We start from the raw sequence: 12,079 nt of genomic DNA, 5'->3' as shown, positions 1-12,079 counted from the left end.
TCATGGCTCATTGTGAAAGCCTCTATTTTCATTTAAATCAGTGGTTTTCAGTCTGTGGGTCCCATGTGTTTTGGGAAAGTTGTAACTCCCAGAAGTCCCAGCCAGTTTACCAGCTGTTAGAAATTCTGGGAGTTGGAGGCCAAAACATCTGGGGACCCACAGGTTGAGAACCACTGATTTAAATCAAGTTACCTTTCAAATCAATATTACCTTTCAAATCAACTTGCTTTCTTTTAAACAGACAAGAAACTCTTATCTGTGTCTGCCATCAGAAATTGACTAGATGAGGGCAAACAAATTGAAACTTAATCCAGACAAGGCAGAGTTGCTCCTGTTCAGCCAGAAGGCAGACCAGGGAAAAGCAATTCAGCCACTGCTGGATTGGGTTACAATCTCCCTGAAGTCTGCTCTTTAGTGGTTCTCCTGGAATACCTGGATACCCAGGTATTGGCGGTGACCAGGAGGGCGTTTGCACAATTAAAACTTGTGCACCAACTGCATCCATTCCTTGAGAGGCCGGATTTGGCCACAGTGGTACATGCCTAAGGCTGCTTCCACACATACCTAAAACACATGCCAAAATGGGTTAAATTAACCTGTTTCAGAGCAGGTTCTAGTCCCCACCTCCCAACCCAAATCCTGGACTTTCCCTCAGAAACATTTCTCATCTCTATGGAAGCAGTCCTGGGCCAGTATCCACAGGCCCAGCACCTCATTAAACCCAGATCTTTCATAAATATCCAGATCTAATGAAGTGTTTAATTACTGTGGAGTAAATCAGGGAAACTTCCGTTTACTTCACAGTGATTCGCTTTTATCGGAGGCATCGTTTGGACGCCTCCAGTAAAAGTGTGACAGGTCCCATGTTTTGGGCCTGTCTGGATGGGTTCTCAGTTACATCCTGTCTGGATTACTGTAACATGCTCTACATTGGGCTGCCTTTGAAGAATGTTCGAAAACTTCAGCTGGTCCAAAGAGCTACAGCTAGGTTGCTAACTGGGCATGGCTACAGTGAGGAGATAACCTCCCTGTTGCAGCAGTTCCACTGGTTGCCAGTTTGTCTCCTTGCACAATTCAAAGTGCTGGTTATGATCTATAAAGCCCTAGACAGCTCAGGTCCAGGCTATTTGGCTAAAGGCATCTCCTTGTACGAACCTGCCCAGGCTCAGGGATCTTCAGAAGAGGGCCTTCTCTCATTCCCACCTCCATCTCAAGCTCAGTTGGTGGGAACGAGAGGGCGGGCCTTCCTTCTCGGTGGCTGCCCTTGACTCTGGAACTCCCTTCTTTCCAGGGATGCCAGAATGGCCCCTTCCCTGTTGTCCTTCCAGTGGCAGGCTAAATTCAGACAGGCTTTTAAAGAAACAAGTTTAAAGATCAAGTCAGGGAATTATGTGGTTTTAGCTTTAAATACATTTTAATTAGTTTTATGGATTTTAACTGTTAATTTTTAATACAATTGATGTTCAATTCTGTTTTAATATTTGTATATTTGTGCATTTAAAATTGTATTGAAATGCTTTTAATGTAAGCTGCTTTGAGTCTCCTTTGTGGAGAGAAAAATGGAATATAAATAAATAGAAACGTAATAATAATAATAATAATAATAATAATAATAATAATGATGATGATGACTTTGAAATTGTATTATGGAAAGCCACCTCCAAAATATAAATATTCTTCTAGACCCCTTCCTACAAACTCCTGTTGCAATTATTCTCTCTCCTAAACAAGGCTCATAAATAATCACAACTATCTAACTACTTGCTTGGTCACTACGAGGTGCAACTGGAAGGCTGATCACTCAGGCAAGGAGCTTTAAGAGCTCTATGAACTGTCTTCATACACCAAGGCTAGAAGAAATTGCGAACAGATAATTATCAATACCTCTTAAAACAGAAAGCAGTGTGTATATGTGTGCGAAAGAGGGAGACAGCAAAAGAGATAGCAAGTCATGTGTGTGTCCTTTTCTCATATAGGAGGCATCCTCTTAATCACTGCCATCATCAGTTACAAGGAATGCTCCATTCAAGAAAAGAATATGAGCTGCCCATCAGTAAACTTTGGTTGGAGATTAGAAAATGATCCTGAACCTGGAGCCTCAAGAAAGTGACCACCAAAGTAAGCAGAAAAAAATAAGGAATCCTAGTAATTGAAAGGTGAGCAGCGTTTCAAATTCCACACAAAGGTAAAAGCCAGAGGACATTTGATCTGTACTCCACTCTTTCCTTGTAGCTCAACAAATTCTTGGGGAGAGGGGAATAAATTCAGCCCCTACTGGACAATGTCCCAAGGACGGGTAGTAGACAAACTCCTTTCAATTAACCTGGAATCAATTATTCATTAAAGTACACCTCAAAATAGCACAGAACAGGATCACTAGTCAGAGAATCCTGTGCCCTTCCTTAGACCTTTGGGAGCCAAGTGCAGAAATAACGTGTAGAGATGCAGGACTTTGCCAACACCTAAGAAAATGAAGAAATGCTACATTGCCCATAAGGTATCCTGAGGCCAGTGTAGGATCTCATGTACACATACACATATGCAAACACTGATACCCTAAACTGAAGGCCCTCCATGACAACTTTGGCAAAATCAACCAGCTCACTAGACTGCATGTCTGGGTTATGCTGGAGAAAACATTTGGGTGGTGTAGAGGAAAAGCTGCATCTAATGAACTTTTCTTTTTTTTCTTGTTCTTTCCCATCATTGATGAAGGATACATTTAAGAAAAGGAAGAGACACAGAACATTAAAGAGGAAAGGACAGTAGAAGCAACAGCCACAAGGAGAACTCCAGTGGGGACAACTACAGATTTCCTTGAATTCATAATGTGCCCTTCAACTAAAGGCACATATGCATCAACACTGGAGTACAATTGGCAGGTTACCATCACAGACATTTGGATGGGTCTTGCCACCATCACTTGGTGTATGCTATTCTCCTTTATTTTCCTTACCCAACATTTCCATATGCTGAGCTCCACCTACAGTTGGATAGGAGTGGCCTGTACACCAAGGATGTGAGGGGAAGGGACTGCTAAAGGGGTGAACCCTACTACTCCACCACCATACACATGGAAGACAACAGGAAACTTACTTTGGAAACTAGCAACAGAGAGATCTCCTGGGCCCAAGAAATAGAGAAACAAACAAACAAGAGAAACATTATAGATTTAAGTGTTCTTAGACAGGCTGAAAAGGTGCAACTGCTGCCACCTTCTGCTGGAATGTGAAATTAGTCATTTCTCCTCCATTATACCATTGCTCCAAGAGCCCATGAGTCTGGTTAATAACTCACTACCCACTCAGTGGCTCAGAAGAAAAGGACTTCTAAGAAGACAGGGTCTTCGCTATCTCAAAAGCCCTGAGCAACTCAAAAAGGAGGCTTGTGGCAATAGATCCAGAATTTTTCCTCTGATCAGAAACAAAGCAAACATTAACAAAGCACTGGATCCACAGCTCTCAGGCACAGAGCTAATAAATAGCTAGTACAATAATGGAAGAATTGTGACATAATTTCTGTGATTAGCTAGGAGGAGAAACCAAAGCTTCCCCAACAGTTATTCACAAGAGTCCCTCATAACTCTTTATTATGCCCAGTAAAGATGTTTTGAGTACGACTGTAATACTGGATTTCTAAATGGGGAAATATGACGGACAAATGCTCCAGAACAAGATTAAGACCCTCCTATTCTTTAGAGAAATGAAACGAACTAGCACACACTATGGAAGATATACCAGATGGATATACAGGAGAGTCTGGCACTTCAAGACTGTCTGCTTAGTTTAACGTAGGTATGTCCCCCAAGGGAGAATTTGTCTACCGAATACATTGAAGCTTTATCCCCAATCCTTGTTTCCACAACAAGCCATTTTTTTTCAAAATCCAATTACCACAGTGACAGAAAGTGGGGAAAAATCTTCTGAACAGGGGCACAGACAGCTAAACAAATACCACAGGGGCGTTAACCCTTCCCTGTGCTATCCAAAGCTTCTATCTATCTATCTCTCTACCTACCCACCTATCTACATCTGGCTGGAGTTACGCTTAAAAATGTACCTGTTCTGACTGACAAATTCAGCTTAAGAGCAAGCCTACAGAAGCTATTTTTGTTTGTAGCTTGGGGACTGCCTGTACTTAAATATCTAAGTGAATTTTCACACTCCCTGTGCCCTACTCACTCTGCAAGCTGGGGAGGTTTGCATCCTCTGGTTTGGTTTTCAGCAGATGAGGAAGTCGTGTGTACCTGTATCCAAATCCACAGCCCTACAAGAGAATGGGAGAAAGGTGGGAGAAAGATCCTTAGAAGATTGCAAATTATTTCTGACAGCAACACCAAGATTTTCCCATCAGAAGAAGGTAACAAACCTTCAAACAGTAACGCTAAAGAAGGATTCAGGCAGAGGACAACCACTGGTTCTAAAACCAAGCTAAAATTCCACCTAAAATGGAGTTCTTCCCCAGCTTAGAGAGGACAAGCGGAAAGTGTGTTCTTACTCGCCACAGTCGTACAAGGATCCAGTTCGTCTGGGCCCAGGGTCTTTGCTCATATGGGGCCAGGAGGTTTCTCATCATGGATATACGTCTGGCAGAATAAAACAAACAGTAGTTTCCACATGCATACTGAAGGGAACTGTAAGTACAAAAAGCATTACTAATCTGGGAAATAGAATAAGTGTGCTTCTCTTGATACACATTATTATTCAGGGAAGGATGAACCAAGAACTTACTGATCTTCTGGAATTCTCTCTACAGCACGAAGTGAGTGCGGGTAGCAAACATAGCTGGCCAATGCCTGCATTAGGGAGTCTCTGATGTCTGAATAGGGAAATAGATGGAACTTTAATGAAAGAACAGATACAACAATACGAATGGTTTTCAGAAAAACACACTAGGGATGATAATGCATTTGTTCACTGAAGTGGTGGGACGGAGAGAAAAGACCAAGATACGAGAAGCCAAGATAAAGAGATACAAGTGAGATTGCTGTCAATCCTTGAAATAATCCATTTCCTCCTCACTAAATTGTGGTATTAAAACTATTACAAGGATAAGCTCTGGAACTGGAAATCAGAGAAGAACCAACAAGCCATAAGTCAGACTCTTCTTTTTACCCACTCTGTCTCCAAATTACACAGTCAGACTTCACCTTTGGAAAAGAAAAGCTGCCTTACCAGTTCCCACAATCCTGGAGTCAGCAAAGTGTTTGGCTAAAATGGCAGCAAGGCGTGTCAAAGTCTCTTCATAGCCTGAAAGCAAAGCATTCTGGGCTGTTATATCACAAAACATACAGAGATATTCTGAAGAATACAAAATCCACCAATCACAGCATAAAACAGTTTGAGAATTTGCTTTCTTGTTTAATTCTCAGGTTTAAGATGCAAAAACATGAATGGAGTAGTGTTTCCCTGAGCTTGGAGGTCAACCAAGTATCCAGCTCAAAATGTTAAGGAATCAGGAGAGGAAGTCTGTACTACAGGCTCTAATGCTGTGAATTTGTATTCAGTACTTATTACGAACATGGGAATGTCTTGAAATTCAAAAGATTATGCCTCATAACTGGAGACATAGCAAAGATTAAAGGTAAGTTACTGATTTATCTTTCAATGTGTTTTTTAATTGTCAACTGCTAACCTAAAATATGAATCTATATTGATTTACGCATGTCATGCAGTTTCCTTTAGCTCTTAGAAAAGGGAACCTGTGATCCTGCAGATGCTACCAATCTAATTCACATAAGACCCAGGCAGCATAGCCAGTGGTGAGTAATGCCATTTGGAAGGCCCCAAAGTTCCCCACCTGTGATTTAGATCCTTGGGAGTGTACCCAGATACTGTACTGGGTAAAATATTGTGCAAATCTCCAAAGCAACAGAACTAAGGGCCGAGAAAACACAGCAAAATCCAAAACCAGGAGTAGCAAACAAGTGCAACAAGACAGAAAATGATTATTTTTACTTGTGTGACGTTAGCAGTCCTTAATCGTCAAAACATAATGCAACTTAGTTAAGTAATCCGTACTACAAAGACTGGAAACAAACATGAAAGCATTCATCACCCTCCAGACTGAGAAATACTGACACATTGCAACTGCATGGGGTCAAGGGAAATGTGCCTTGCCTGAGATTTTCAGAGACATTCACTTAACGTTCACTGATGGGAGTTACTGAAGTCAACTGCCAGTCCACCTTATTGCTCTAGATTTGAGCACACTGCCTCTGCTACAATGAAAATTGTGAGGCACAGGGTAACATTTTAGGAAAAAATCCTGCATAGCTGATTTATAAGTAGCCTCTTGACTTTTTGTTTATATAATTATGTCACATTTATTCCACATCGATGATACCAAAGGAATCACATAGACCTTCAGGATTAATGCTGGACTGATTCCATTATTTGAGGCAGCCTGGCTGTGACATACAAATTAGCAATTAAATGGCCCTTTGTACCCACCAGTTTGGTTCCATGACATCCCCACCCTTGTATACCATTATATAGAATGGCATAGTTAAATGGCCCCTCTTAGACCAGTGATTATCAGCCTGTAGGTCCCCAGGTGTTTTTGCCTACAACTCCCAGAAATTCCAGCCAGTTTACCAGCTGTTAGGATTTCTGGGAGTTGAAGGCCAAACATCTGGGGACCCACAAGCTGAGAACTTCTGCTTTAGATAAAATGGCAAGATTGAGGCTTGTTTTTTTGGATTTTTAAAACAATATACTTTTAAGTTGTAGATGATTAAATCCATGCAGAATCCATGGATACAGAGCACCAACTGCACAGCTACAATACTTCATACCACACGCGAGGCAAGATCAGAAAGTGTTGTGTATTTTTGAAAAGGTATACACAGTTGTGCACGTTTGTAACATGATCCTATGGTGATAATTCCATTTGGTTTCTCAGGTAATGTAAGAACAAGTTTATGTGACAATGAATAAAGTTCTCCCCAAATTAGTGTTCTCCAAATGACATTTCCCATCCCATGCAGTCAACATGAAAGACTTTCCTTTTCCCACTAATGTTGATATATTCTTCCTCCTGGTTTATTACATGTAAATAATCTGTTATGTTAAGAAATTACAGGGTAACATAACTCAGACAACAAATATAGAACATTTTTAGGATTGGTAGATATGTGGTCAGGCAGTACAGTAGTTCATCAACCCCAAGCTGCAGAATGAAGCAATGTGTATTGAATGACCACTAGCATTATCAAGTTTAGAAGCTTGAAATCCCTTGTATAGCTTTCTACAAGCAAAGAGCAGGATACTGCCGTGGAAGGACTGGAAGTGCTGAAAATGGGATAATATCTCCCAAAAATGGCAGTTTGGCTAGTGTGGCTAAATCCAAAATTAGTTGGAACCTTTTCTCTTGGGCCTTGCATTATACCTTGAAAATTAGAGACAGCCATGCTTAAAGACCTTCTTCTCACCTGGAAGCTCCTCCATGCTGTTGACTGGACTGAAATAGTTCTTGAGAGCACTGTATGTATTCATAGCCACACTTAAATAAAATTCAGGCATAAATGCAAAGAGTGAGCCAACTCTGTCTCCATGCTCGATAGTGCGGATGCACACCCGTAGCAGCCAGTATATATCCTGCATCTTTTCCTATAAAAGAAATAATTCATAGTTGATTTATACTTCAAACTGGAAGAAAAGGAGAAGAATTACTAAAAGATCAGAGCTGGGCTGAGCTGTATTTAACATGGTAACCACACATAACTTGCAATTTCATGGATGTAAGGGAGCAAGCAGGTAGCAGAAGCATACATTACTCCATCCCTTCTCCTTCAGCATGCCCAGTTTTGTGTTGGCCACAGAAGAAAGCCTCCTCCTCTAAACAGAAACATGCGGTGATGGTGATGATGGCAGTGAGTGGTGGAGTGACCTATGCATTCATCCACCAACTCTTTTGATTGAGTTTTCAATTTTTTAAAAATGCATTCTCTGAGGAGGCTCTACAATGATCAGGAAGTTCAACTACTATTATCTAAGTTGGTTAGTAACTTTAATAGCCTTATTTACAAAACAAGGTTAGAATAAATGCTACTTTGAAATTAAAAATTTACAAAGTTCAAAGCTACTGTCCTATATCAGGATTGGGGAAAGTATAGCTATTTTTCAGTCCCCCAAATGTTTGGGTTTCACTCTAGGTTTCCAACCTAAAGTGACATTCTTTCAACCCTCTGGGGGCACTGCTTCCATTTCACTGCATTTTTAGACATTTTCCACACCCTCTTATCATTTCTGGACTCCATCTGAGGTAGAGGAGGTCTGGGAGAGGTAAAAAATAGATGATGCAGCCCTCCAGAATCATTTGGGAAGACAGTACAGTCCGCTGCCTTCCCAGCCGTTGCCTACTCCATGCCCTTGTAAAATAAAGTTTATTTTTTGTTATAGAACAAAAAACAGTGCTGAAATTCATGATTTCTCTGCATTGGTCTTAAGGTTTTGTTGAAAATCAGCATCGAGTTTTCTTTCTACAATAAAAATAAACTTTACTGAGCTGCTTTAAGAGAACTACAAGACATAAGAAGCAACAATCTATTCAGGACTAGTTAAATCAGACCTGGAATATTTTAAAGAAGGCATTAACATTTTGCATTCATCTCCACACTACTACCTCTTACCTTTGAATAAATAGTAACATTGATCCAAGCCAGCCGGCGACTCAAGTGATTAAGCTTCTCAGAGAAAACTTTCTGGCTTTTCAGCAGTTCTTCACAGATATCTCTTCTCTAAAATTGGGAACAGAAAAAATGAAGAGCAATGCTGCACAATTTTCTCTCCTTTCTGAAACCCATACACTGCAAGATTTCCAATTTCATAAAGGTGTAGTCATATTTGGAAGGTGTCATGTTATTTTAAAAGGAAAATACACACTGCCATCACTACACTGCGATCAGAAATATTATACATCCCAAGCAAAATGTGTCTAGCTACACTAAACACAACTTTAGTGACCTCCCGAGATTGTTTAATCTTTTCATCCGTTGTTGGGTCAAAAAGACCTTCCTCAGTCATGGGAAGGTCTTCTGCCAACAAACGGCTCTCTTCTGACAGTGAGGAGGTACGCAGCCAAGCATGTCGCCGTATGGCCGTGGCAGAGGCAAAGAGCTTGCCCGATATCTCAGCCATATGCTTGGCGAAGTCCTTCTGCAGTCTAGAAAGTATTAATGCCTCAGTCTGATACGCCCTTGGAAGACGTCGGTCTTCAGTTGGCAGGAGGTTGATATGGGGTAACATATTGTTCCAGAGAAAACTCTGGTATCCGCTAAAATAAGTAGCGTAATGTGCCATTCTGGCAAGCAATCCCGCAGCCACATGTATTTTCTTCCCAAGTGCGTCAATCTTTTTACCCTCCCTATCTGGAGGCGTTATAGAATATTTCTTTGGTCTCTTTGCCCTAGCTGCCTCCGCCACCACCGTGTTCGGTAGTGTAGGATGGGCAATCCAACTCGCTAGTGACAAGTCAACTTTGTAGAGAAGGTCGACCCTCCGTGGAACTGCAGGAGCAGCCGATGGAGCCACATCAGGAACCTTGGTCAATTTCAGCAGATAAGGAAGAGTAGGAAGAAGCAAAGATGGTGAACTATCTTGTTCTTCGGAAGGGTACATGGGATCGTCCACTGTTGAGACTGGCTTTGGGGCTGGAATGTTCAACGCAGTTATCATTCTGCTAACCAACTGAACAAACGTATTGAAATCCTCCGCACGCCTTGCGTTGGCATTCTTATCTTTATCTGCAGTGGAAGGATCCACTAATTCAATTGAAGAGTCAGAGTCGTCATCATCAATTGGAGGTTGGTCCTCAGCAATTGAAGGCAATGGCGTATGTCTTTGATCCCAGTAAGCACCATGATGACCATGCTGTACTGGGAGAAGTTCACAATGCTTTTCTTTTCTACTACGTTTCTTTGTCCCACGGTCTATGGGAGCATAAGCAGGACAGCACCTTCCCCCATGATGTGAGGCAGGAGGAGGACCACAAAAAATATAACGCCCCTGGGGAGTTATCTCATATACTCCTGGGTAAGGATGGGGGCGTCCACTACTACAGCGCTCCTCCACATAAGCTTCAGGAGGCGATCTTGCCCTCCGTGCACGCGCCTGTCTGCGCTTCCTCGCAGAACAGGAGGAATCAGAACAAGTCGAAGATGACGAGGAGGAGGAGTCGCTAGAACTCGACTCACGGCGACTCCGCTTTCTTCCACTTGAGCGCGATGGAGCGCGCGCTCGGCGCCGCGTCTGGGCTGGAGCGGCAGGCATCCCCGACGTCGAGGGGAGCGCTACCATGGACGCCCGCGCTGGCTCCTCCCTAAGGCCAGCAGCTGTTTCCATGGGAGGAGCCGGCGTCGAGAGCGTCGGCATCGGGGGAGTCAAATCAGTCTGCGCACGCGCGGGGCGTGCCCTCAACTCCAAGTCCCTTTCGGTTTCACTTCCCTCCTGGGCTCGCACGAGGCGAGCGGAGGCTGGCTCCGGTGCCAATCCGGCGGTGCGCTCGTGTGGAGAGGTCTCCCGTGCCCCTTCAAGGGACGAGACCAACAGAGAAGGCGCGGCTGCAGACCCTGCCGCTTTTGGGGCCCTCGCCGAGGCCGCCTTGCCCTGAGCCGCCTTCTTAGTCTTTGTTTTTTTGAGAGCTGCCTGCAGGAACGCCGCATCAGGTAAGGTCTTTTCTTTGGGTTGAAGTTCAGGGAGAAGGGCCCGTTCATAAAGGGCCGCTTTTAGACGAATCTCCCTATTTTTCCTAGTTTTCGGGGTGAAGGACTGGCAAATCGAGCAAGCCTGAGTTAAATGTCCTTCACCCAGGCAAGCAATGCATAACGAATGCGCATCGTTATCAGGAAAGTTGGCCTGACAAGCAGAGCAACGTTTAAATCCCTTGGCATTCGCCATTTTTTCCTATATACACAAGAAAACTTCAAACTAAAGCGAGAAGAATTCCGAGCTACTGCTATTAGCGCGGATGAAGAGATCTGGAGGCGGTTGGACCAGCCGCGGTCTATTTATAATGTACTGGGGAGCGTGCGCGGGGCCAACCGCCGACCCTTTTAAAATTTTTAACTGAAGATTCCGAAGCGAAGCTGCGCATGCGCAGAAGTACCATTAGTGCGCATTCACAGCACACTCACGTAGGGAAACAACCGTTTTTACACATGTCTACTTACCAGGGCAGCATACTGGGAAGAGAAGAACAGATGCAAATTTGCGACAACCTCTGATTTTAATAAAATTAGATATTACAGAAAGTCTATGGCTGCCATGTTAATTCTCAAATAAAAGGACAACCTGGCATTCTGGCCTCTGGCATATTACTGAGCCCAATAGACTTCATTTCAAAGGTTTTGGAGCAGCAGTAACTGAAAAAGGCTTGCAATTTAGAACTAAAATTGAGCTTATAAAAAGAAGATTTTTTATGCTTACAGGTGACAGTCAACTTGCAAAAGAACTTTCAGATCTTTTGCAACCTAGAAGCTCTTAATTTAGCAGCATGTGATTTTCTAAGTAGCATTTAAATAACAGATAAGTATCAAGGGAACTGAGTTTGTCATAATAATAGAAGCAACCCATGAAACATTTATTTATTCTACTCAAATGGATAGTAAGTCTTCAGGGAGATAGGGCAATTATAAATGAAACATTATTATTATTATTATTATTATTATTATTATTATTTCTCAGAGAGAGTCATCAGGAAATTAGATTTAAGCAGTAAAAGCAGGGTATTGAAAATCATCTGAGTGATGTTCAAGAAGTATAGCATTCAACTGAGGTAAGGAAAAACACAGCACAGGGGCAGCATAGGTCTACTTTAAGGGAGGGTGAATATAATATAGGGATGCAAAGCAAATTTACATGTTTCTCCCAGAATCCTAGTAAGCATGAAGGAATGGCTATAATAATTCCTCCTTCAGAAGCTACATCAACAATTTTAAAAAAATGAATTGGAAAGACAGCTTCTTACCCTCTTTGGACATTTGCTAATCTTTTCTTCAGTATCTTTCAATGCCATAGCATACTCATTCACATCATCAGAAACACCTACCATCTGAAATACAAACAAATGTCAGCAATGC

At 42.3% G+C, this 12,079-nt stretch overlaps 1 protein-coding gene across 1 annotated transcript in view; it reads right to left on the bottom strand.

Annotated features, from left to right (window-relative positions):
• The window catches only part of RNF123 (ring finger protein 123), a 124,949-nt gene that overhangs the window by 53,051 nt on the left and 59,819 nt on the right, over nt 1-12,079 (bottom strand). Inside the window, exons 25-31 of the mRNA XM_067463638.1 lie at nt 11,968-12,051; nt 8,633-8,740; nt 7,433-7,610; nt 5,175-5,249; nt 4,731-4,818; nt 4,498-4,585; nt 4,182-4,266 (exon numbers count right to left, since the gene is read on the bottom strand). Coding sequence (XP_067319739.1) covers nt 4,182-4,266; nt 4,498-4,585; nt 4,731-4,818; nt 5,175-5,249; nt 7,433-7,610; nt 8,633-8,740; nt 11,968-12,051 — 706 coding nt within the window. The remainder of the gene's footprint in view (nt 1-4,181; nt 4,267-4,497; nt 4,586-4,730; nt 4,819-5,174; nt 5,250-7,432; nt 7,611-8,632; nt 8,741-11,967; nt 12,052-12,079) is intronic.

The sequence above is a fragment of the Anolis sagrei genome, chromosome 2 (assembly GCF_037176765.1).
Source record: "Anolis sagrei isolate rAnoSag1 chromosome 2, rAnoSag1.mat, whole genome shotgun sequence".
In the NCBI taxonomy this organism is placed as follows: domain Eukaryota; kingdom Metazoa; phylum Chordata; class Lepidosauria; order Squamata; family Dactyloidae; genus Anolis; species Anolis sagrei.
Note: the sequence above shows the minus strand (reverse complement) of the source record. Positions and strands in the feature narration are given on the sequence as shown.